Source organism: Lolium rigidum, chromosome 5 (assembly GCF_022539505.1).
Source record: "Lolium rigidum isolate FL_2022 chromosome 5, APGP_CSIRO_Lrig_0.1, whole genome shotgun sequence".
NCBI lineage: Eukaryota > Viridiplantae > Streptophyta > Magnoliopsida > Poales > Poaceae > Lolium > Lolium rigidum.
In genome coordinates this window covers 127,388,768-127,416,101 of record NC_061512.1, presented here as the reverse complement: position 1 = coordinate 127,416,101, position 27,334 = coordinate 127,388,768, and the positions used below count along the sequence as shown (strand labels likewise).

The 27,334-nt window shown below is 43.9% G+C and overlaps 3 protein-coding genes across 3 annotated transcripts; 1 reads left to right on the top strand and 2 right to left on the bottom strand.

The window, feature by feature from the left end:
* LOC124653032 (probable protein S-acyltransferase 4) lies at positions 1-3,730 on the top strand. The gene is made up of 5 exons (XM_047192087.1): positions 1-245; positions 433-618; positions 850-1,164; positions 1,865-2,098; positions 2,913-3,730. The coding sequence occupies exons 1-5, from the start codon at positions 150-152 to the stop codon at positions 3,498-3,500; spliced, it is 1,419 nt and encodes a 472-aa protein (XP_047048043.1). The 5' UTR covers positions 1-149; the 3' UTR covers positions 3,501-3,730.
* Positions 3,731-4,077: 347 nt separating this feature from the next.
* LOC124658388 lies at positions 4,078-5,254 on the bottom strand. Its single transcript, XM_047196733.1, has 2 exons — positions 4,992-5,254; positions 4,078-4,229 (listed from the first exon to the last, which is right to left on the bottom strand). Exons 1-2 carry the CDS (start codon positions 5,190-5,192, stop codon positions 4,116-4,118), a joined length of 315 nt encoding a protein of 104 aa, XP_047052689.1. The 5' UTR covers positions 5,193-5,254; the 3' UTR covers positions 4,078-4,115.
* An 18,342-nt stretch (positions 5,255-23,596) lies between these two features.
* Positions 23,597-26,643, bottom strand: LOC124656386. Its single transcript, XM_047195142.1, has 2 exons — positions 26,499-26,643; positions 23,597-26,215 (listed from the first exon to the last, which is right to left on the bottom strand). Exons 1-2 carry the CDS (start codon positions 26,641-26,643, stop codon positions 24,159-24,161), a joined length of 2,202 nt encoding a protein of 733 aa, XP_047051098.1. The 3' UTR covers positions 23,597-24,158.
* Positions 26,644-27,334: the final 691 nt, after the last annotated feature.

Here is a 27,334-nt window from a genome sequence, read left to right as displayed (position 1 = left end):
CCCAACGACGGCGACATCAATGCCATCGTCATCGTCCCTGCCGCCGGCTCGCTGGGCTGCATCTGTCTGTCTCGTCGACCAGAGCTAGGCAGACACAGAAAATTCTCAAACTCGCCCATGCTAGAAGCAGCAACAGCGAGCGGAGGAACATGATGATGGTGCCGTCGATGCCGCCGGAGGTTGAGCCGTCGTCGGCGTCGCCGTCCCGGCCCAAGCGGCTCTACCAGGACTGGAAGGGGAACAACGTAAGTGCATGCTTTGCTCGACTCCCCTCTTCGCCTTCTTCTATGTGTCATGGTCAGTAGAGCTGGGCGCTATGGCAGCTGCGCGACTGTAGACAGCCTTTCAGCTGACATGAGGTTCTTGAAAGCTCCATGTTCTTGTGTGAGATAGCAGAGTGTATTCACAACAAATTATCCTTGGTCTCTGCAGGTATTCCTGTGTGGCGGAAGGCTTATACTCGGGCCGGACGCGGCCTCCCTGTTGCTGTCTACGTTCCTCGTCGCTGGCCCAGCCATCGTCTTCTGCTACCAGATGCAGTCCAAGTTCTTTCGCTCCAACGGGCAACCACACATGCACCGGGCTGCGCTTCTGATTGTTATCATCACAACATTAGTGGTTAGTGCTCATCTTTGCTGTCTGCATATCTTCAGTGGCACCTTTGTCATAAGCTCTGCTGTCATACTCATACCCCACAATCACAATGGATCGACACAGAAACCTTTCCAGCCTTCACACCTGAAACTGACATCAACAAGGCGTTTAGCATTAAAATTCCAATTGCCAGTATATACACCATGTGCGGCACTGAATGAACGACCCGTTTCATATTGACCAAAACATTTGTAGGACCTGTTCTTCCTGTTCATGACATCGGCCAGAGACCCGGGAATAGTGCCACGAAACACAAGAGCTCCGCCGCCTGAAGCCGACGAACGAAACCTCCCTACCACGCCATCGATGGAGTGGAGTATGGGGGGCACCCCACGGATGAGGTTCCGCCGGACGAAGGATGTCATCGTGAATGGCTTCACAGTGAAGCTCAAGTTCTGCGAGACCTGCCTCAGGTACCGCCCACCACGATCCTCACACTGCTCCATCTGCAACAACTGCGTCCAGAAGTTTGATCACCACTGCCCATGGGTTGGCCAGTGCATTGGACTTGTAAGTACAAAAGTGACCATGTGCATTAAGTCTGCAATTCTGGCATTCTATTCTCCTACCATGTGAGTATTATCTATTCCCCTACCATTAGGCATATAGGATATTATGATACACATCTAACAGAGTAAAACCAAATATTGTTCACCAAACTTTATTTTCAGGAGAAAAGATCAAATGTTGTTTCCATGTAGAGTTACCAAGCCTAATCACCTTTTTTTTTTCTGGCAAAGGGACGCTATCTCAAAAGAAATAGTTTACCAAGAGATTTAAACTTGTGCTTACAGTTGCAACAGTAGTCCAAGCTTTACAAAACTTCTCTAAACCAATTAAGTCAAATTAGAGCATACCGCTAGTGATAGCAAGTTGTGGGAGCATTTCATTATCTGACCAGGTTTGCAGCTAAGATCACCTTACAAGGTCTATACCTAACACTAACATATCCTCCACCAGCTGACTTTTGAGGCCTCACCGCCTCAGGGACAGTTCCAAGAATTCATCACAACGAAGAGAACTTGACATCAAAGAAGAATAGCAGGCATTCAACGACCAGATTAACCAAAAATTAAGCATCATACATGTGTTTTTTCAAGAACCCAACAATGTCTTATACAGAAATACTGACCGAGTTATATTCATATTTGCACTCTCAGATAATTGCAACTGAACCATCATAATCCCAATGTCTTCTCTTCCCTCGCAGAGGAACTACCGCTTTTTCTTCATGTTCATAGCCACATCAACGTTCCTGTGCATGTCCGTCTTAATCTTTTCATGGCTGAATGTCTATGGCGAAAGGGAAGACAACGGTGGCTCTATCTGGAGGGCCTTGCGCAAGGAAGTGTACTCTTTTGTGCTGATCATCTATACTTCCATTGTTGTATGGTTCGTTGGTGGCCTAACAGTATTGCACCTATATCTGATCAGTACTAATCAGGTAAAATTTGCTTCCTTCTGCTGCAATGTTAAATTCTTGTTACAATTTAGCTCTTGAGACTCAAGTAATGCACTTGAGTACACTACAAAATACTAGGTCTATTCTCTTGAACTAGCAGTACAATATACTACCATGACATGGCTGCACCATTGTTGTGAAATACGCTATTTTGCCAAAGTTTGTTTCATTCTTTAGCTATTTATATGAAATGGTGTCTCTAAGAAGTTATGGAACTAATTGTACCCGCAATGCTAGAGCGTGCACAAGATGGTGGCCCAGTGCAATCATATTGCACACACAGAAAAATGGTGATGTACTGTTGAGCGTGCAAAGTGTGTTTGGGACTGGAACCGTTTGCCATGTGTTATATCTCCTTCAAGCATCATTCCCATGGATACCATTCAATTTGTAACATTACATAGTAGATGATGTTGCAGAAAACATAGAAACCTGCTTCGCTGCTCATAAAAACTTGTTTATTGTTTGAGCATATTTTGAAAGCCTGCACCCATAAAAAGCCAAGTGACAGTTACCAAGATGGAGGGGCAGGAAAATATCTATTTCCTGCCTTGGTCAATCAAGTAGAAACAACAGGAAAATGTGAGTTTCCTGCCATGGTGAAAAAATGGGGCAGAGCCGTATTGGAAAATTTATTAAAACATCCATCATAGAAGGTATATAGAGGACTCATTAGATAATGAACGTATGGTTCGTGATATAGGAGTTTCTAACATTTGCTTTGCTTATTAAGGTTGTACTTTATATTAATATCAACATTGCATAGCTTTACTGATATTAGCTACAAATTATGCAGACAACATACGAAAACTTCAGATACAATTATGACAAACAGGACAATCCTTACCGGAGGAGCATCGCAGAAAACTTTGCTGAAGTGTTCTTCACCAAGATCCCTCCTCCAATGAACGACTTCCGTTCACAGGTAGGTGAGGGCGCTTTGGAAGCTGGGTTCTACACTCCATACATTGGGTTGGATGTGACTAGCGCAAGGGAGAAGATTGATATAGAGACGCGAGAGAAGGAAGTACTCGTAGGGGGGATTCAGATTCCAACAGTACTGCAGAATATAGACTACGGCTCCTTTGAAGATGGTTCACATGACAAGAGCAAGAACGATGGCAACAGAACAGTGTCTTCTTCTCCAGCTTGGGCACAAAAAGGAAGTGAAGGTGCTGGAACATCAGTAGCAGCTATGGAAGCATGTAAGGAAGAAACAAGCGAGGACGATGCTAAGGAAATTAGTAGTGCAAATACAAGCCCCGCACGAACATCCACACAAGGTAATGCAATATCTGACGATGAAACAGTTCAGCACGATACTAAGGAGAATAACTCTCAGATAGAAGTTGAATCTTCCCAGCCCGTGAAGGACATGAGCTGATAGGTATTACTCATATATGTTTTGAGTATTTGTCCATAGATATGGCCACTGTGAGTTGACCTCATTCTTTACATCAGAAAATATATTTTTAAGGAGAGTGTAATGAACTGAAGTATTATCCACATCTCTCACTGTATTGTTTGTACATGTTTACATTAGATATTCCGAATTCTAGGGCATGTGCCTTGCATGGCAAAAGTGGACATAGCAAGAGAAGAGTTTAAGCAGCTCTATACTTCTATTGACTGCTTTCGTTCATGACTTTGTAATAAAGCAGGTCAGATAGACATAACTGAAGTTCTCCACAAAATAGTAATATAAAGATGAAGGATTGAATGGTCACAGAAACGAGCAGCCCACCAAAAAGCAATTTAGATTCTGTGCAAATTACAACAGGAAATTGATGGATTCTCATAAATTAACTTCAAAAGGAACAAATACGCCACAAGGTAGTGTAAACCATCAACAAAACCAATGCTACAGCTCATTATTGGGAAGAGTACAGGCGCTTACAGCTAGCAAGCTAAACTTTCCAGAACAACTGGAATTTCGTAAGTCAAGCAAAGTTGCCCAGAAAACAGTACCACGGGTAGCAGACTTGTAGAAAATAAGCTCTCATGGCTGGTAGACATCTGGAAGCTGAAGGCCTACACTGGCAGCAGATTTGTTCAATGTCTTCTTCATTTCCTCAGATCGGTCCACAGCTATATTATACGAGAATAGCAGCTCCTGGATAATCAAGCATATTTACAGAGTTAGTCGAGTACACGGTGCGTAAAAATTCGATGGGAGCATGCCACCATTACAAGGATATATGAACAAGTGGATGACTTGTTCAATCTAAAATAGGTGATTTGATGTCGTTGTTTAAGGAAATCAGCACGAAATCAAGTATATTACCGTATCATACTATCATGTATAAACGCAAACTCTATTAGTCAGATATCACCACTCGATCACCATAGGAACGACACTCTAAAATGGTGATAAGACAAGATTGAAATATGGAAATCAGGAATCAGATAAGCACATCTAATGCTCTGCCGTAATAAACTAAAACAATCTCTTTTTGTTCAATATAACCATTCAAACTTGAATCTGGAACGCATGGACAAAACAATTAGCACATAATTAAATAAGAATCACTTATAAATGCAAACTCTATTAGTCAGATATCACCATTCAAATTAGATCACAAGAGTAACGACGCTCTGAAATGGTGATCAAACAAGATTGAATCATGGAAATGAGGAATCAAATAAGCACATCCTGTAATGCTCAATTGTAATACACTACATCAGTTTCTTTTCGTTGAATATAACCATTCAAACTTGTGCAAATCCAGACTATTTCGGGCCCAAATCTACCATAGAAATAGGCGCCCGCGTACCAATCTCTACTTTAGCATTTCATCGAACACAAGTACGACCTTCTAATCGGAAGTAGCAACAAAAAATTCCGCATAGCAAACATTTATAAAAAAGGACCGACCTTCTGGTGCTGGATGCTGGTGATATGGTACGCGTAGTCCTCGGCCAGCCGCAGCCCCGCTCTGGCCTCGGCCTCCGTGCCGACGGGGCTGCGGAACTCGGCGGCCACGAACTCGCGGAAGTGCTTCTTACCGGCGCCCCCGCCGACGTGCTTCTGCACCGCCTTCATCACCCGCCGGTACACGGCTGGGGCGGCAGCCATCGATTCGTCTCGTTCAAAGCTGGCCCAACGCGGAGGCGGCGATGCAAGACGGCGGCGGCTCCGGCGGCGGGCTGGCTCCCCTTTCTGGATCGTGGCGTGAGGCGGCCGTTCGATCAAGCATGCGTAGCCTGGATGGAGTGAGCGAAATGGCTGATGGCGCTTCGTGAAAACACCCTTGTAGTTATTCTGTATTGTCACTTAGGTCCTGGTTGGTTGCTCGCATTAGCTTTTCGCGTCCCGTCGCATGTAATTTGGAAAGACAGTGACAGTTCGATTGGTTGACAGCACGTTAAGGAAGAGGGTTGTGGTTAACTCAACTAGTTCAATTATAATTATTTTTAATCTGGCTAACTATTTATCGATTCAAGATAAGGTCAAATGGAAAAAAATCCGTCTGGACGTTGTGATTCTATTCCCGTAATCGGACCCGTGTTTCTTTTTAAACCATTTGTGGACGAGTTTTCTTACCATTTCAAAATTTCTTCGGGGGTAGCTTCACTACACCAGTTCGCATTAATTTTGTGTTCAAAGTTTTCGGTTTTAACATTTGTAAACGAGTAGATCTACAACTACGTACAATGTACTAGCAAGGTGTAAGTGTACACGCATACGAATGTTAATATGGAAAACTATGAACACAAAAGTTGTGTGTGGGAGAGATGAAGATACCAAAGTAATTTTGAAACCAGCGAACAACTGCAACTAAATTCAGCCCAAAAAGCTTTGAAGAGAATATGAAATTGTCATTTAAATACTTCACGAAACCAAAAAAACCGTTCAAGGTAATTGATTTGTAACATCAATACACATCTTTTTCGTGTTAAGCATATTTTGAACTGGTCCATCGTTTTGTAGATCGGGGAGGATTAAAATGATGCAGATTAATGGCAAGGTTATGTACACATGATCGTACGACTTCGGCCACGAAGGGCCCACTTTTACGCTCACTGTAGACTGGCCGTGAAAAAATGGCCGATTTGAGCGTTTTTCTTGGGCTAACTTTTCCCTGCATCTAGGTTGCTTTAAGAACCATCATATGTAGAAAATCTTTTCGTTGTTGGCTACCAAACATCCAATTTTTGGCCTAGTGAAAACGAAAAAAGCTAGTTGACAACCAATCAGGCTCTTACACTGCGGTGACCCAGCATACCACTGCATGTTGTAGTATACAAGTCGTTGATATGATCTTTGTGAAGGGGCTTCCTCACAAGTTGCCATATCCCTCAGAGTGGTACAACAGAAACATTGCAGGTCATAACACTCCATACTTTATTACAAACATTGTCTTAACAAGTTGGTATTCTCATAGGTCCTATGAGAACAACCTAAGATATTACTTAAGTACGATTACAACTCATAACAAATATATAAAGAGCTCAACAACTTATTTAGGTAAACTCTACGTTGCTCGGCTCTAAGATACTAGGGTATGTCACTACTCCTCCACCTCCGTGTCATCTGGTCCGTAGACTATCCCATAGTCTACGCCTTCCACTCCGCCGGTAAGATCAGGTTCATCGTAGACCAACTCGTAGCTTCCTTCTGGTGCTCCATCGTTGATAGCCTCCACTTCCGGATCACAGTCTAGCAAGGGTGTCGAAAGAAAGTGAGTACAGAGGTACTCAGCAAGTTCTAAAAGAATAAAAGGTGTTTGATGCACTAGCTACGACCATTGATCGGGAATCGCAGGTCAATGCATGTTTTGAAAACATTTCTTCAAAAGGTTGCTTTTATTATGAAAACTATGCCCGTCGGCCTTCACAAGTTGACTAGAACTTCGTGGAGTTCCTTTCCTGCCGCGTTCGCAGCTCCCTTCCCGAACAGGGAGTGACAGCCACAATTTGATACACTCGCAGAGGTGCGTTACTTTTCCCACAAGAGATCTCACCCTTTTTGCCATCCGCGAGGACTTGCCCCCGTTCACACTTCCTTTGGTGTGAGGCCAGGTATAAAGATCCAAGCCCACACCGCCTTCTCCGCGACCGCAAACCCACCCTTTTGTCCACCCGCACACCTCCGTAGACTTTCCCCCGATAATACGGCTTTACTCATGGTGTACTTTGGACAATCCTTCATAGATCGGAAGAGATTAACATCACCAATGGATGGGGATTTAAAAGGATTTCCCAACCTATTGCGGCAGTAGCCTCCAAGACCCCACCGTCTCTCCGATCCGTTGGCGTGCGAAGGGAAAAGATACAGCTGGCTTTCCCGCAGCCATTATAGATCTCATGGTCAACGCGATTTGTACGGCGCTAGAATCACTGGACGGCATTGGTAATTAATCCTAGGGTGATATAACCCATTGCAATGGAACCTCCACCATATCAACACATACCATGGTTCCATTGCCAGCCACATAGTCATATTCATAGTTGGAAAATAACATTTCATTTGCGATGCAGGAATGATAAGTATATAGCTTTGCATTAAAGTAGTAGAAAATAATCAAGTTGACATGAGCAAGGGTGAACTTGCCCGTGGACTGCGAGATAGTGCAGCTCAATGCGGTTGATGGAACCTGGACCTCGGGTTCTGTAAGAAGCATCATTGTCCGGTAAGGACAATGTTATGAAAATCCAAATAATGCAATCATGGATGGATTATTTTATGTTGAATCCCTTTATCCCAATGAGTTATTACAATTTAGGGTTGTATTTAAGATTTATGTCTTTGACGGTAATTTACAATTAATTTAAAAGTATTAATCATTGTAATTCACACAAAGTACAACAATTTAAAGTAAAATGATTTTACTTGATAATTACCTTAGTCATTCCAAAAATAATTTGAAATTATAGAGTTATCTCTATAGTTTTTGGAATAAAAAGGAATATAGGATTTTTCTGGGTAAAATCCCCCTTTTAAAAGAAATGACTTGGAATAATAGAATTTCATTTTGAAATATTTGAAAATAAGTATTTGAACTTATTTGAGATTTTCCTTGAATTTTAATTACAAGGAAATAATAATTTTAAATTCCAAGTTATTATTTAAATTCTAAAAATTCATCATTTTGAATTTGTTTCATAAATTCCATTTCATATTTTATTCTTGTTAAGATTTATTTTTCATTCATAAATCCAATTTTTATTGGATTTTTAAAGTTGTTTATGATTTATTAAAATTTGGTAAAGTTTTGGTCTTTTATTAAATGTAAAAAGACCAAAATACCCCCTGGACTCATATTGGGCCCAGCCCAATAACTCAAACCCAGGGACGGCCCAAATAGGCTGGCCCTCTTTTGGGTTCGGTGGCGCCGAAGCGGCCCACCTCACTCACTCGCACTCGGCCCTCTCCTCACTCGATCTAACCCTAGCCTCTGGCGACCCCGTGGCGATGGCGTCGCCGCCATGGCCGCCGCCCTGCTCCGGCCATCGCCGAGTTTCTCCGCCGTAGCCACCTATCGATTCGGAACCGCCGCGAGCAGATCTATCGATCTGTCCGCGCCGTTTTTCCCCTCTCGTCCTCTCCTGGCGGATCGCCATCGATCTGGATCTCCTGGCGAATCGCCTCGGGCGATTGTGAAGCTCCGACGAGCTCTCGCCCACGCCGTCGATGTGTGCGCCTCCGAGACCGACCTGGCGCGGGTGCTGCTCGCAGCGCCTGTGCCGTCGTCTCCGTGCTGTGCTGCTGTGGTGGTGTTCGTCGGCGTAACGCCGGCGACTTCCCTGGCTTTGCAGCTGCTATGGCCGCGCGGGCACTGCCTCGCCATGCCATAGCTTCTGCCTCCAGGCGCGGGTAAGGTCCTCTGCTCCTCCTCCTACTCTTCTGTGCGCCTCCCTTGCCACTCGTTCTTCTTCCTCCTCATACTCCGATGCTCTCTCGGTGGTCCCGTGATCATCTAGAGCCATGCTATGGCTGCGCAAGCTGCCTGTGTTTCAGTTATTTGCAAGCTCATGGCCCATTCACCATTTCTTGGTACTGGCACATGATGCTTTGCTTGCTGTTCATGCTATGCTTGCTTTTCTGCTACTCCTAGCATGCTCTATACTTATCATGCTATGCTGTGCTTGCTTATGGCTTGATATACCCTGCTGTTCATGCTTATGGGCTTGCTATGCTTACTGGTTTATCATGCTTGCTTGTCTAGGTGTACTTGTGTTGCATCTGTGACACTTGTGTGTGTGCCAGAGGTGCCTGTGATATGATTCAGCACTTCTTATGCAAGCCAATGATCCATTGAATCATTTCTTGCTTGTTGGCAAATCTCTCTGTGTAGCTTGGCTTGCTATGATTGGTTAATTTGATCAATTGATTGTCGTTGATTGTTTATCGGCTAACACCGTGGCTATATGATTCACTTATCCGGTGATGCCGATGCGCAAGCATCCCCGTGTCGTTGCTTACTTGTACTGTTGCTTATTTCTAGCTATCTAGACTTGCTCTAGTGGCTATGAATTAAGTTGTATTGCTTAACAGTATGCTGCTGTCATGCTTAGCATGGATCTGTGATAAATTCATGCTTGGATTACTTAATTATGATGAACTGCTTATGCAGTGATGATTTAAATGTCTTGCTTGTATATGAGTTTGCTGTTCATGATTCTTTTACAAGCAATTAAAATCTGAATCCATTTCTGGATAGTGATGTGATCTATTTGGCTTTCTGTTAATTGGTGCTAAGTGTGATGTGACCTCAGTAGCCTTGCTACTGACTGGTTGCTCACATGATTGGTTGGATCTTGTTGGCTACTCAACTTTGCTTGCATATTAGGGGATCATAGTAAGTATGAATGCCAATATGCTTGCCTGTGAAGAAATCTAGGGTTTCTGATGGTTGCTTGCTTAGGATCTTCTGTGTAGTCTTAGCTGCTAATCTATGCTATCTACTCGGTGCTATCTCGTGCATGTGATCTTGCTAGTGTGCATCTCGTGCATGCTTTCTAGCCTCCGTGCACATGATCTCGTATCCGGATGGTTTCGTCTTAGTAGCTTTTGATCGGCAGTAATCCTTGGTGAAAACCAAGTGATAATCTACCCATATGAGCATCTGCTCATCCCATGCTTATGCATATGATGGATTAGATCCATTGGATCTTTTCCAGGAACTAGGTATACCTTGTTCCAGCTCCTAGAAAGTAATGCTTTGTTGATGCAGACTTGGGTTTGTTCACAGCCCTTCCCCTCCAGAGCTTGGATCTTCTAGGTCACCATGATCTCTGGTGGCTTGAATGGTTGTGTGTGTTGGTTCTGTTCTTGCTCAAGAACAGATGAACTATGCTTGTTTTTGCTTCCCCCCTACCTGGTGATCTTATCTCGGTTGATCGGTCACCGGTTTTAGGGTTTGTGCTCCTTTTATATGATCCCTACTTCTCTCCCTCGCATTGACACACAAGCCTGGCATGCTTGGTGACTATGCTTTTGCATGGCCTTGTCGTTGCTGCCCGAAGACACTTGAGCTGTGTGCTCTCATATGCCGAAACTTGAGCCCCGGTGTGTGCTCAGTGTTTGGTCTCGTCGCTGCCCTTATCTTGTGCTGTCCCTGGTTTTGGACAAGCACGGTGTGCTGTGACTTGGTTCTGTCCAAATTGAATATTGTGTCACTTGCTAACTGTCTAAACCGAATCTTGAGCTAACACTTATATTCGGCTAGTGTTGGTGCTTTATTATTGTAGGTTTGTGAAGATGGACATGGCCAGAAGATACTCTCCAAGCCATTTAGTCTAGGTTTTAGTTTAGGAATAAACTTGTAATCTTCATTTTCATTTCTGTTTCTTATTTATCAATTCTTGTATCAAGAATATTGTAAAGACTTTGTAATCTGTGTTGTTATCAATAAAGCCCAAGTTTTTGTTTATGAGCTTGTGATTATGTGACATTTATATTCTGGAATAAATATTGTATTTGTGATTCACTTTGAAATTCAAAGTGATTTGAATTCATGAGTGTGTTTAAATTATGAATTCCATTTTCATTTTATTCAATACTTATTGTTAAATGTATTGACACTTGTCAAATGAAATCAATTCCTCAAATCAACAAGATACAAAAGAGATCATGTCGAAATTTCCCTAACTCACAATGCCTAACCCTAAGTGCAAAATGAGAGAGAACCTCGATCCCTCTTAGGTTTAGTTGCAATAAGGCGCGAAAATTTCCCCCGTTTTGTGATGAAATGCACATCCCATTTCTAAATCTACCCTTCGTTGTTCCTATGTTCTGGGTTATTACAGCCTCTCCCCCTAACGTAAACTTCGTCCCGAAGTTAAGATTGGTACCTGAACATCTCGGGGTAAGACTTCCTCAATTCTTCTTCCGTCTCCCAAGTTGCTTCTCGCTCAGGATGATGTTGCCATTGCACTTTACAATATTTGATTGCCCTGTTTCTTAACTTCTTCCATTGTACTTCTAAGATCTTTTCAGGCCTTTCCACATAAGTTAGGTCAGATTGCAATTCTATTTCTTCATATGTGATAGGATCATCCGGTGCCTTCAAACATTTTCTGAGTTGTGATACATGAAATACATTATGAACTTGACTTAATTGTGCCGGTAACTCCAACTCAAAAGTCTGTTCCTCGATTCTCGACCGAGTATCTTAAATGGTCCGATATATCGAGGGCTTAACTTTCCTTTCACTCCGAACCTCTTAAGTCCTTTCATTGGGCTAACCTTCGGATAAACCATGTCTCCCACTTTCGGTTCCCAATCTCTTCTTTTAAGTCGGCGTAACTCTTCTGACGACTCTGAGCTATCTTGAGTCTATCTCGGATCACCTCGATGACGTCTTGTCTCTCCTTGATGTAGTCCGGTGTAAACTCCTTGTTTTCTCCGGTTTCAAACCAACAAATTGGTGATCTACACTTCCTTCCGTACAGTGCTTCGTACGGTGCCATCTCGAATGCTACTCCGATAACTATTGTTATATGAGAACTCCGCTAAAGGTAAATGATCCTCCCATGAGCCTCCAAAGTTTAGAGCACAAGCTCTAAGCATGTCTTCTAGTATCTCGATTGGTTCTTTCGGTTTGTCCTCCGGTTTGTGGATGATATGCTCGTATCGAAATCCAACTTGGATCCCAAAGATTCTTGTAGTTGTTTCCGTAATGCCGATGTGAAAATCGAACCTCTATCCGAGACTATCTTCTTTGGTACTCCATGCTTACTCACAATTTCCTTTACATATATATCCACAAGCTTTTCCGCAAGTATCTTTGTGTTTACGGCTATGAAATGAGCACTCTTGGTAAGTCTGTCCACTATTACCCATATCATATCCTTCTTCTTACTAGTCATTGGTAAACCAGTAACAAAATCCATTCCTATTTCATCCCATTTCCATTCCGGTATCTCTAGTGGTTTGAGTAATCCCGCAGGACTCTGATGCTCTGCCTTCACTCGTTGACATGTATGACATTCCGAGACATATTGTGCTATTTCTCTTTTCATGTTGTTCCACCGTAACATCTCCTTCAAATCCATATACATCTTCGTACTTCCCTGGTGTATGGAATAAGGGGTTTCATGTGCTTCTTTTAATATGATTGACTTCACTTCTGGATCATCTGGTACACAGATCCTTTTCTGGAAGTATAATGAATCAAAATCCCCTAGATGAAATTCCGATGGTCTTCCTTCGCCAATCCTTTTGATCTCCTCTTGAATGAACAAATCATCCGCTTGCTTTCGGATAATCTCATATTTCAAGTCTGAGTACATCTCATCCATAATCCTCATGGTTGCTATACTTCCTTTGACATCACCTTGAATAAACAAAATCTGAGCATCCTCTAACTCTTTCCGAAGTTCCTTTGGAATCTCCCATTCCGTAGGTTGATTCTCCGTACTCTTCCTACTTAAAGCATCTGCTACTACATTAGCTTTGCCTGGGGTATAGTTGATCTTAAGATCGTAATCCTTAATCAACTCTAGCCATCTCTTCTGCCTCATGTTTAATTCTTTCTGGGTGAAGAAATATTTCAAACTTTTGTGATCGGTGTATAACTCACACTTGGATCCATATAGAAATTGTCTCCAACTCTTCAGAGCATACACAACTGCTGCTAACTCGAGATCATGTACTGGGTAGTTGTGTTCATGTGGTTTCAACTGTCTTGATCCATAAGCGATTACCTTCCGATCTTGCATAAGAACACATCCAAGTCCATTCTTGGAAGCATCACAATACACCGTATAATCCTTTCCAGGTTCAGGAACTGCCAATACCGGTGCTGTGGTTAACTTATCTTTGAGTGTTTGGAAGCTGGCTTCACACTCATCAGTCCACACAAATGGAGTATTTTTCTTGAGTAACTTGGTCATTGGTCCTGCAATCTTCGAAAATCCCTCTATGAATCTCCGATAGTAGCCTGCCATACCAAGAAATCCTCGTATCTCCTTAGCATTTTTGGGTGATTTCCATTCCAATACGGACTGAACCTTGCTTGGATTCACCGCTATGCCTTCTTTGGTTATAACATGTCCAAGAAATTCAACACTATCTAACCAAAATTTGCACTTGCTGAACTTTGCATATAGCTGATGTTCTCTCAAGGTTTGCAAAACTATCTTCAAATGCTTGGCATGTTCTTCTTTATCTTTGGAATAGATTAGAATATCATCTATGAATACTATCACAAACTTGTCCAAGTACTTCATGAATATCTTGTTCATCAAATTCATGAAAATTGCTGGTGCATTTGTTAGTCCAAATGGTACAACCAAGTATTCATGGTGTCCATACCTTGATACGAATGCTGTTTTTGGTACATCCTCCTTCTTGATCTTGATTTGATGGTATCCTGACCTTAAATCAATCTTCGAGAAGACTCCTGCTCCTTGAACTTGATCAAAAAGATCTTGAATTCTAGGTAAAGGATACTTGTTCTTGATAGTTACATTGTTCAAATTTCTCGTAATCTCCACACATTCTCTTTCCTCCATCTCTTTTATCCACAAAAATAACTCGGTGTACCCCATGGTGACACACTTTCTTGAATAAATCCCTTCCGTTCCAGCTTCATCTATCTGAGCTTTAAGTTCCACTAACTCCTTTGGTCCCATCTTATATGGTGGTTGTGCTATTGGTGCTGTGCCTGGGATCAGATCGATTGTGAATTCAATCTCTCTATCGGGTGGCATTCCCGGTAGTTCCTTAGGAAATACATCCTTAAACTCATTCACTATAGGGATATCTTCAATTCTCACTTCCTTCAAGCTATTGAGTTCCAATCCGATCTCCAACTCACTGTACCTATCTCCTTGGAACACTATTCGACCTCCTATGGAGTTGCGAAGTGATACTGTTTTGTCTCCACAGTTAATCACCGCTCCATTTTCTGTCAACCAATCCATCCCTAAGATGACTGATATGTCCTTCATGGGTATGATGAATAGGTCCGCGAAATACACACAGTCGCATATGGTTAGGACTTGTGCTTCTTTCACGTGGGTTACTAAGATCGTTCCCCCCGCGGATAGGACAGTTATAGGGGTTTCTAACTTAGAACATCTAAGCCCGAATTTTTCCACAAATTCCAATGCAAGAAATGATGTGGTTGCTCCAGTATCAAATAATACTTTGCCAGGATGAGTAAGAATGCTTAGCGTACCTAAGACTGTTTGATCTGACTCTTCCGCTTGTTCCAAAGATGTGCAATTCAGCTTCCCATAAGGCTTTCCCTTCTTGTTGTTGTAGTTATAGTTGCGGTTATTGTTGTTGTTGTTGTTGTTTCCACCTCGTCCTCCAGAGCTCTGTCCGCTCCAAGATGACTTGTTCGGACACTCCGGCTTGATGTGTCCTTCCTTCCCACAACCATAGCAGATGATTCTGGGTTTCTGACAGTCCTTCTGCAAATGCCCTCTCAGGCCACAACTGTTGCAGATGATCTGGTTAATTGGGTTCTGACTCTGACCTCCCCGGTTGTATTGATTACCAGTAGTAGGTCTGTATCGAGGTTTGAAACTCCGATCAGGTAATGGTTTACTGATTGGGTACTTCCTTGGCTCTATACGAGCTCTCTTCCTCCTGTCCTCCTGGACTTGCCTGTAGTCATCCTCGAAAGTGATTGCCGAGTCAATCGGCTCCTGGAATTCGGCAGTCCGTGCCAACCTCGCTTGCATCTTCATGTATGGATTCATGCCTTTCATGAACCGCTTCTTCCGCTTCTCCTCTCGTATCCACATCCTCGGGTGCATACCTGGATAACCTATTGAAATCCCGAACATACTCGCATGATTGGTGCAAGTATTCCGCCTTAGTTCTTCAAACTCCCTCTTCTTTAGCTCCACCACGCTGTCCGGAACATGAGCATCCCGAAACTTCTTCTTAAACTCCGCCCAGGTGAATACCTTATCCGGAGGGTGTACTGCTACAAGGTTCTCCCACCATGATGCTGCTGGTCCTGACAACAGATAAGTGGTGAATCTAATCTTCTCCTCATCGTTACAACCAACGGTCTTCAACTTCCGTTCCGTATCCATGAGCCAATCTTCAGCGTCCATTGGTTCTGGAGCTGATGTAAATGGTAGTGGTCTTGCATTTTGGAAGTCCGATAGTGTTACTCCCTTGCCTTCATTACCCCTATCATTGATGACATGGGTAAAGAAATCCTGCATATTCTTGCTCGGCTTTCCTGGTAACGCCTCCTATCTTCCTCCATTGACCTCATATACTCGTTGGAAGTCCGGGTGCAACATTGGATGTGGTGGTGGTGCGTTTCTGCTCTAGCTGCTGCATCCGCCTCCTCTTTCTCTCTCGGCTTCCCGCTCTCGCGAGCCTCTTCAGTTTCTACTAACGCCATTCCCCCTAGTCCTGTAACAAAGAGCGATTACTCATAATTACACCATGCAAATGCTTTCTGAGCTCAACTCAATGCCCAGAACTAGTCACACAATGAAATCAAGAAGCAAATCCAAAACAAACATTTATTATGTATATACACCGTATAATACATAACACACTCACAAACTTATATTACATGTGGTACATATAAACCACTTATTTGGCTCAAAGCCCAAGCCAACGGGAATTTAAAATACGTTCTATTACAATACCACCTAGATTACTTTATTCTTCATTGGAGCCCTACTCCTCATCGTCTTCATTCGCCTCCGCGTACATCCCTGGGGTCCATCCGGTACAACGGTCTGTCCTCCGAAGACCGTCCGGAATGAAAGTTCTTCCCGTAGGTATGTAGTCTGAATCGGACGAAGTGCCGAGACAGAGATCTGTCATGCCAAAGTAACTAGATAAAGACTCATACATATCCCCAGTGGAATACATCTCCTCTTCCCCGATCATCCATGGAGGATTCCTATTCACTTGACCCCTCATCTTCTTCTTCTTCTTCTTCTTTGTTCCAGAACTCTCACCTACGACGTACTGGGATGTTTTGGGTAATCCCATCTCCAAATCTAAAGAAATGGAGTTGGTGTCTTTCTCTTTCTGCAAAAAGCTTTGGTTAACATTCTGGTTAACCGCATCACTCTCATCTCCTGTATCACATGGAATTGGCTCCTCCTCATCACCGAAAGGTTCCCCGAAACGCCAACCCGTCGAGTTCTCGATCGGCGACTCCGAGCAGTTTATGTTCCATGAATGATCTCCCCCATATCCAGTATCATATGATGCTGACACGTGTGGATAGTGCGGAACAAAGTTAGGTGTAAGTGGATCTCTTGTAGGTAGATTTCTCTTGAACCACTGGTCACTCAAATCTACATCGCTATCTGGGTTAAAGAAGGGTGTAGTATGTTGTGGTTGTGCCCTCAAATCACGCATCCGAGTTTGGACTTTGTCAGGGTCCGTGAACTCAGCTAGCATGTGGTCAATCTCACCTCTCATCTTCATGTGTAAAAGATACATCGTGGTCAATAAAGACTTACAGCTATCCATGTGTTGTGCTGCAGCCTCAGGACTTCTGCGTGCTAACACCAAATGATTAAGAGTGGGATCCTCATCTTCCTCGGCATGAGGTATATGAGAAAACTCGAACATAGCAGTTCTATCGACTTGTGCTGCCTTATCTCAAGGATTGCCTTGAATAGGCCCATATGGTAGGCTGTGGTGATAGTTTTGGCTTCTCCGTATGGCATTATACGACTCATCGGCAGCTTTTCCGGTAGTTGGACCGATACTCGCACTTGGCTAGGATTTCCCCATCATAGTAAGTATACTTGATAACAGTATCCGTGGATCACAATGAAGTTCCTTCAAGCATCCCACACAGGAGAGCTGTTATTGGTCCATCATAATCACCGAGCCAACCCTCAACTTTCCTCAAAGTCCTCTTAGGAAAAGTGTTCGCCATTATGGCTGTATACAAAAACAGAATATTAGTGGTGATAATGCATCATAATAGCTATAATAAAGAATTATCGCACTAAAATATATGGTTTTGCTATTCTCAAGTGAATAACCACCATATTTCTAGAGAATCCTTTACTATTTCTACTAGACTCCTACAGGTTTCTTCCCTATACTAGGTTTTTCCAACCTAAGGTCGCAACATTTGCTCTGATACCAGCTGCGGTGACCCAGAGATACCACCGCATGTTGTAGTATACAAGTCGTTGATATGATCTTTGTGAAGGGGCTTCCTCACAAGTTGCCATATCCCTCGCAGTGGTACAACGAAACATTGCAGGTCATAACACTCCATACTTTATTACAAACATTGTCTTAACAAGTTGGTATTCTCATAGGTCCTATGAGAACAACCTAAGATATTACTTAAGTACGATTACAACTCATAACAAATATATAAAGAGCTCAACAACTTATTTAGGTAAACTCTACGTTGCTCGGCTCTAAGATACTAGGGTATGTCACTACTCCTCCACCTCCGTGTCATCTGGTCCGTAGACTATCCCATAGTCTACGCCTTCCACTCCGCCGGTAAGATCAGGTTCATCGTAGACCAACTCGTAGCTTCCTTCTGGTGCTCCATCGTTGATAGCCTCCACTTCCGGATCACAGTCTAGCAAGGGTGTCGAAAGAAAGTGAGTACGGAGGTACTCAAGCAAGTTCTAAAAGAATAAAAGGTGTTTGATGCACTAGCTACGACCATTGATCGAGAAATCGCAGGTCAATGCATGTTTTGAAAACATTTCTTCAAAAGGTTGCTTTTATTATGAAAACTATGCCCGTCAGTCTTCACAGGTTGACTAGAACTTCGTGGAGTTCCTTTCCTGCCGCGTTCGCAGTTCCCTTCCCGGAACAGGGAGTGACAGCCACAATTTGATACACTCGCAGAGGTGCGTTACTTTTCCCACAAGAGATCTCACCCTTTTTGCCATCCGCAGGGACTTGCCCCCGTTCACACTTCCTTTGGTGTGAGGCCAGGTATAAAGATCCAAGCCCACACCGCCTTCTCCGCGACTGCAAACCCACCCTTTTGTCCACCCGCACACCTCCAGTAGACTTTCCCCCGATAATACGGCTTTACTCATGGTGTACTTTGGACAATCCTTCATAGATCGGAAGAGATTAACATCACCAATGGATGGGGATTTAAAAGGATTTCCCAACCTATTGCGGCAGTGCCTCCAAGCACCCCACCGTCTCTCCGATCCGTTGGCGTGCGTAAGGGAAAAGATACAACTGGCTTTCCCGCAGCCATTATAGATCTCATGGTCAACGCGATTTGTACGGCGCTAGAATCACTGGACGGCATTGGTAATTAATCCTAGGGTGATATAACCCATTGCAATGGAACCTCCACCATATCAACACATACCATGGTTCCATTGCCAGCCACATAGTCATATTCATAGTTGGAAAATAACATTTCATTTGCGATGCAGGAATGATAAGTATATAGCTTTGCATTAAAGTAGTAGAAAATAATCAAGTTGACATGAGCAAGGGTGAACTTGCCCGTGGACCGCGAGATAGTGCAGCTTCAATGCAGCTTGATGGAACCCGGACCTCGGGTTCTCAGTAAGAAGCATCATTGTCCGGTAAGGACAATGTTATGAAAATCCAAATAATGCAATCATGGATGGATTATTTTATGTTGAATCCCTTTATCCCAATGAGTTATTACAATTTAGGGTTGTATTTAAGATTTATGTCTTTGACGGTAATTTACAATTAATTTAAAAGTATTAATCATTGTAATTCACACAAAGTACAACAATTTAAAGTAAAATGATTTTACTTGATAATTACCTTAGTCATTCCAAAAATAATTTGAAATTATAGAGTTATCTCTATAGTTTTTGGAATAAAAAGGAATATAGGATTTTTCTGGGTAAAATCCCCCTTTTAAAAGAAATGACTTGGAATAATAGAATTTCATTTTGAAATATTTGAAAATAAGTATTTGAACTTATTTGAGATTTTCCTTGAATTTTAATTACAAGGAAATAATAATTTTAAATTCCAAGTTATTATTTAAATTCGAAAATTCATCATTTTGAATTTGTTTCATAAATTCCATTTCATATTTTATTCTTGTTAAGATTTATTTTTCATTCATAAATCCAATTTTTATTGGATTTTTAAAGTTGTTTATGATTTATTAAAATTTGGTAAAGTTTTGGTCTTTTATTAAATGTAAAAAGACCAAAATACCCCTGGACTCATATTGGGCCCAGCCCAATAACTCAAACCCAGTGGACGGCCCAAATAGGCTGGCCCTCTTTTGGGTTCGGTGGCGCCGAAGCGGCCCACCTTACTCACTCGCACTCGGCCCTCTCCTCACTCGATCTAACCCTAGCCTCTGGCGACCCCGTGGCGATGGCGTCGCCGCCATGGCCGCCGCCCTGCTCCGGCCATCGCCGAGTTTCTCCGCCGTAGCCACCTATCGATTCGGAACCGCCGCGAGCAGATCTATTGATCTGTCCGCGCCGTTTTTCCCCTCTCGTCCTCTCCTGGCGGATCGCCATCGATCTGGATCTCCTGGCGAATCGCCTCGGGCGATTGTGAAGCTCCGACGAGCTCTCGCCCACGCCGTCGATGTGTGCGCCTCCGAGACCGACCTGGCGCGGGTGCTGCTCGCAGCGCCTGTGCCGTCGTCTCCGTGCTGTGCTGCTGTGGTGGTGTTCGTCGGCGTAACGCCGGCGACTTCCCTGGCTTTGCAGCTGCTATGGCCGCGCGGCACCGCTCGCCATGCCATAGCTTCGCCTCCGTGCGCGGGTAAGGTCCTCTCGCTCCTCCTCCTACTCTTCCGTGCGCCTCCCTTGCCATCGTTCTTCTTCCTCCTCATACTACGATGCTCTCTCGGTGGTCCTGTGATCATCTAGAGCCATGCTATGGCTGCGCAAGCCGCCTCGTGTTTCGCTTATTTGCAAGCTCATGGCCCATTCACCATTTCTTGGTACCGGCACATGATGCTTTGCTTGCCGTTCATGCTATGCTTGCTTTTCTCTGCTACTCCTAGCTTGCTCTACACTTATCATGCTATGCTGTGCTTGCTTATGGCTTGATATACCCTGCTGTTCATGCTTATGGGCTTGCTATGCTTACTGGTTTATCATGCTTGCTTGTCTAGGTGTACTTGTGTTGCATCTGTGACACTTGTGTGTGTGCCAGAGGTGCCTGTGATATGATTCAGCACTTCTTATGCAAGCCAATGATCCATTGAATCATTTCTTGCTTGTTGGCTAATCTCTCTGTGTAGCTTGGCTTGCTATGATTGGTTAATTTGATCAATTGATTGTCGGTGATTGTTTACCGGCTAACACCGTGGCTATATGATTCACTTATCTCGGTGATGCCGATGCGCAAGCATCCCCGTGTCGTTGCTTACTTGTACTCGTTGCTTATTTCTAGCTATCTAGACTTGCTCTAGTGGCTATGAATTAAGTTGTATTGCTTAACAAGTATGTCGTTGTCATGCTTAGCATGGATCTGTGATAAATTCATGCTTGGATTACTTAATTATGATGAACTGCTTATGCAGTGATGATTTAAATGTCTTTCTTGTATATGAGTTTGTTGTTCATGATTCTTTTACAAGCAATTAAAATCTGAATCCATTTCTGGATAGTGATGTGATCTATTTGGCTTTCTGTTAATTGGTGCTAAGTGTGATGTGACCTCAGTAGCCTTGCTACTGACTGGTTGCTCACATGATTGGTTGGATCTTGTTGGCTACTCAACTTTGCTTGCATATTAGGGGATCATAGTAAGTATGAATGCCAATATGCTTGCCTGTGAAGAAATCTAGGGTTTCTGATGGTTGCTTGCTTAGGATCTTCTGTGTAGTCTTAGCTGCTAATCTATGCTATCTACTGGTGCTATCTGTGCATGTGATCTTGCTAGTGTGCATCTGTGCATGCTTTCTAGCCTCTGTGCACATGATCTGTATCTGGATGGTTTCTGTCTTAGTAGCTTTTGACTGGCAGTAATCCTTGGTGAAAACCAAGTGATAATCTACCCATATGAGCATCTGCTCATCCCATGCTTATGCATATGATGGATTAGATCCATTGGATCTTTTCCAGGAATTAGGTATACCTTGTTCCAGCTCCTAGAAAGTAATGCTTTGTTGATGCAGACTTGGGTTTGTTCACAGCCCTTCACCTCCAGAGCTTGGATGATCTTCTAGGTCACCATGATCTCTGGTGGCTTGAATGGTTGTGTGTGTTGGTTCTGTTCTTGCTCAAGAACAGATGAACTATGCTTGTTTTTGCTTCCCCCTACCCGGTGATCTTATCTCGGTCGATCGGTCACCGGTTTTAGGGTTTGTGCTCCTTTTATATGATCCCTACTTCTCTCCTCGCATTGACACACAAGCCTGGCATGCTTGGTGACTATGCTTTTGCATGGCCTTGTCTGTTGCTGCCCAGCACACTTGAGCTGTGTGCTCTCATATGCTGAAACTTGAGCCCTGGTGTGTGCTCAGGTTTGGTCTGCTGCTGCCCTTATCTTGTGCTGTCCCTGGTTTTGGACAAGCACAAGTGTGCTGTGACTTGGTTCTGTCCAAACTGAATATTGTGTCACTTGCTAACTGTCTAAACTGAATCTTGAGCTAACACTTATATTCTGGCTAGTGTTGGTGCTTTATTATTGCAGGTTTGTGAAGATGGACATGGCCAGAAGATACTCTCCAAGCCATTTAGTCTAGGTTTTAGTTTAGGAATAAACTTGTAATCTTCATTTTCATTTCTGTTTCTTATTTATCAATTCTTGTATCAAGAATATTGTAAAGACTTTGTAATCTGTGTTGTTATCAATAAAGCCCAAGTTTTTGTTTATGAGCTTGTGATTATGTGACATTTATATTCTAGAATAAATATTGTATTTGTGATTCACTTTGAAATTCAAAGTTGTTTGAATTCATAAGTTGTTTGAATTATGAATTCCATTTATATTGTTCAATGTTTATTGTTTAATGTATTGACACTTGTCAAATGAAATCAATTCCTCAAATCAACAAGATACAAAAGAGATCATGTCGAAATTTCCCTAACTCACAATGCCTAACCCTAAGTGCAAAATGAGAGAGAACCTCGATCCCTCTTAGGTTTAGTTGCAATAAGGCGCGAAAATTTCCCCCGTTTTGCGATGAAATGCACATCCCATTTCTAAATCTACCCTTCGTTGTTCCTATGTTCTGGGTTATTACATACACTCAGATTAGTTTCTGTCAGTTTGAGGGCCCACGGTAAGTGAAAGTAGTCATACGGAGCTTTCTCAATAGACGTGTGAGTTTTCCATATTTCTTGTCGCAAATTCACATGTATCTATTCACAAAATATGTCTATATACATCCAAATTGACGACAAGCAGTATGAAATAGAGAGAGTATTAATTTTTTATGCCATTTTAACTTGATCGTAAAAATATATTTTAAAAAATTCCATCACAAACATTAAACCAAGAAAAAACTTTGACATGGATTAAATGATTACTTTCCAAAAATTTAAGTGTGTTATAGGGAAGTACATGGACAGGATCACAGGAACATGATTCAATAAGTATTGCAATCAGCCAATCCAAAATAAACAAAAATCATACACGTTACAGAGTTAACTGGCACTTAAATTTACAAACATCTTGTGATGATATAACAAGGACAACACATATTACTTACATCAAGATATAGCACTACAACATTCATGTTCTTTCTAAAGATGAACTGCAACATTCATGTTTGCTTAGCTATTTTCCTATTCGTAAAACCACAGATTGAAACAAGTTGCAAGAAGTCACAGACTAGGGTGAAACAGAGACTTCCATTGCAACAGAGGAAGAAGAAATAGACACCAAAACATAGTTTTTTTAGGGGTACACCAAAACATAGCTAAAACAGAAACACCATCATAGTGCAAAGATACAATTCACGCCGCCAGCACCACCACAAGAATTTCTCCATTTATGGGCCAAGACAGGATTATTGCACAAATCAACACCCATCAGTTGCAGGACAGGAATTTGAACAACTGAACATTGACCAACATTTACATGAACTTGGCCCACTTAACCACCGTACCCTCTCACCAAAAAAATAATTTAGTCAGAACAAAATGCTGCTAACTATGCTGCACCAGTACACCACCTCTAATCACAATTGACAAATCCATTCAGGTGCTATCTCAAAAAGAAAAGGTGAGCAAAAAAATTCAGCCGGCTATACCGCACGCACACTTGAGATCCACACTTGCCTACCACCCTTTTAAGTTCTAACATTTTTGGCTCAGATCAGGATAAACCAGTCCATATGTCCAGGCAGACCAAGTAAACCAACATAGAATCTCTGAGATCAACCGCAGCGCAGCTCGCCGGCTTAGAGAAGAGTGTTTCTAGCACACTTCCTGTTGCAGATATCCTCAAGGATCTCTACTGCATTCTTGTGAGGGTAATGCAGTCAGGAGATCCAAGTTGAGAGCAGCAGCAGGTTGCCAGATTGTAAGTTTGAAAGTACCCGAGCAAGACCGAGAAGGGTACTATGAGCTATGGACCTTTCACAAGACCTACAATTCTACAAATAAATTATCTACAACAACAATACAGGGTATGGAACACTGTTCTTGATCTTCCATGTTGCAATTTGGAAGAGCATGTGTTGCAGTACTAACTTGATGTATCAACCTCCTTCCCATGATCTTCATTGATTGTTCTTCGGAACCTTCGTAACCATATCTCGTAGTCCATTGGGTATGGGGTCCCGCAGAGGCTGTCAACATAATCCGCGAATGCTTTCAACACTGCTGCGACATCACCCAACTTCTGTTGTATAACTCTCCTTGACCATGATGTCTCCCTCCACTGAAGTGCGCCTTCAACCGAGTCAAGCTCTGGGCAGACTCCACCACACGAGAAATATAAGAGATAAATCAAACTTTCGGCATCAGATGCTGCGCATAGCTTGCCTTCCTGGAGCGCAAATGTAGATGAGAAGAATAGATTCATTGAAGGCCGATCCTTATCTTCCAGGATAGCATGACCCCATCCAATAAGTACGAAATGTGGACTCCTTGAGCCATTGCTGACACGGATCACATTCTCTGGCCGGATGTCACCGTGACGGATCCCTGCAGATGATGCAGCAGCAAGAGCAGACAAACAGTCATGGCAACATCTGAGAGCGTCCTCAACACCAAACAATCCGTTCCGTATCAGATTTGAAATGGTTTCACCAACTGGTGAGGTGACAAGGATTGGAGTACCGCACAACGGATGACCACAACTCCCGCTGGAGTTTGGCTTGTTACAAGGGCCTGGATGGACCACACGTCCAGAAGCTACCATCTGCGGTATGTATCTGCTAGAAATGTCTCTTTGCTTCATCAGAGTCAGCACTTTGGTCTGCCTCTGAACCTGGTACCAGGAATTCATATTCTCCCATGCTGGCTCTAGATGAGAAGGACTGGAACCTACATACAGCAAATAGGATTTTGTAGGCTCTTCCACAGGAATAGCACCATAAATAGGAGGCTCACTTTCTGTGCGGATATCATTGATTTGAAAACCCTTCTGGCAGTTAGAGACCTCCATCAAAACAATGGACCCTATCTCAAGCTTCAAGATTTCATCGGGTTTGACATCAACGGTACCTTCCTCCTGTACTTCAACAATTTCAGGAGAATGACTTCGTTGCTGGTACCTATACACACCATTTCCATTAGATTGTCTGTCAACCAAGTGTCTCTCTGATCTTCGACTCTGCAGCCGGGAACTGTGCTCTGTGGCTAGTTCATCAAGAGAGTACTTTGGCTCTCCACAGAATTGGATCATCGAGCGGAAAACCGCAAGTAGGACTTGAAGGGTCCCAACATCACCCCAGTTGGCATTCCCAAGTTTATTCCATACTCGATCCACAGAAGAAACTGTAATCCTGGCATCATTTTTTATCCACTCAGCGGCGCACTCATAAACATTGTTGGTATCAAAGCTCAGCCTGTTGAGATCCCCTTGGACATTGACCACCCCTCCAAACTGCGAATCCACCAGCAGCACGTAAACAGAGTCCGAATTCCGGAGGACGGTGGAGGACCTGCTGAGGCTCCGAGAGAGCAACACGCGGAGCGCAAAGAACAGCGCCTCCCCCAAGACAGCAGGAGACGGGTGCTGGTCGCTCTGCGCCGAGACCATCCCAACATCAGGCCTCAGCAAAGCCAGCACGACGATGTGGTCCCACCTCCCCTGCGAGTGCTTGGAGTTCTTGAGCAGCACGGCGGTCGCGCAGACGCCGTCGAGCTTCCCGCTGCTGATGGCCTTCTCGGCGGGGTAGAACCTGGAGCTGGTGCTGTGTATGCAGGCGACGGAGAAGGGCATGGCCTCCTCGGGGCCCCAGAAGGCCTCCCACAGCCCCTTGATGCCCGCGTGCAGGAAGTCCTCCAGCGCGAGGTGCGCGGTGGCCTCGAACGCGTCGGATGTGGACGCGCGCAGCGCGTTCGGCATCCTCACCAGCTGCTGGAAGGTGACGCCTTCCAGCGCGTAGTCGAAGCTCTGCAGCTCGGTGAGGTCGAAGGGGACGTCGAAGGATGGTTTCTGGAACCCGCTGTCTTGGGTGTTGCCGGTGAACCAGTCCTCCAGGCTCGCGGTTAGCAGCTCGTTGTCCACGAACTTGCGCAGGAAGTCCTTGCAGGTGGATGTGGATGATGAGCTGCGGTGGTCCGGCGACTGGCCTGCTAGACAGCAGGTATTTCTTTGGTTAGAGTTTGCAGGGGAAATATGCCTAGTGATCGTCAAAGTTGTGGGCTTTGAGGAATTGCATGATTCAAGTTGTTATTACTGGTACAAAGCTGCTAGCAGAAAAAATTTCAATTCAGGTGTGCGAAGCTTGCTCACAGCGGCCAAGTGATCGAATTTGAGGGAGTTGGTGCGATTACGGGACTAAAGTTGCTAGCTTTAGGTAGGAAATAGCAGGTCAGTGGCAGACGAGAGCAGAGATGGATCGCGGGTGCTAACCTGAGGGCGACGCCGCGTGAGCGGCATGACGGGGGCGGGGCCGGCGAGATCTTTCGGCGGCGAGGGCGAGGCCGGCGAGATCTCGCGTGGGCGGGGCGGCGGGGTCGTGGCGCTGGAGATCTCGCGGCGGCGGGGTCGATGACATCGCCGGCCGGCCGGCGCAGCACAGCACCGCCTTGTCACCGTCGTGTTCGTCGTATCCACGGGCCGGCAGCAAGCGCCGCCGCCTCGTCCGGCTACTCCGCCTGTCGCCGCGTCCGGTTGGGCGGGGGAGAGGGAGCGAGGAGGAGCGGCTTGGGCTTGCCTTTGGGAAGAGAGAAGGAGGGGATTGGGGATCGAGTCGGGTGGCTGCGCCTCCGGTTGATGAGTGAGTTGTGGCAAAACAACACCTGGGCCACATGGTAAGTGAGGTACAGCTGTGCAAGCACTCTCTCTGCTGAAACTTGGTAGGGGTTTCATGAATTTCCTCCCCTCAATCTCTTCCCGCTATAACTCACCCAAAATTACTTCCTCCGACACAACACTCAAAGAAAAACTTAAAAGACTTGCAAAAATGGGTTCCAAAATAAGATAACATTTAAAGTGAGCTCCAAAAAGGGTAGCAACTAACAACACCACAAATGTTGAAAGCCCAAAATTAGGCATGCAATCAGCTAGGTCCCCGAATTCAACATCCACATACCAAACATTTTACTCCCTTCCTCTTTACCCATTTGTCATTGCCAACTTTATAAACCGTTCACTGTGTTCTCTAAGGGCACGTACAATGGGATGATGTAAACCTTCTCTTAGAGATGACACATCAGATTTTTGCTTAGTTGGAGGAGACAGAATGA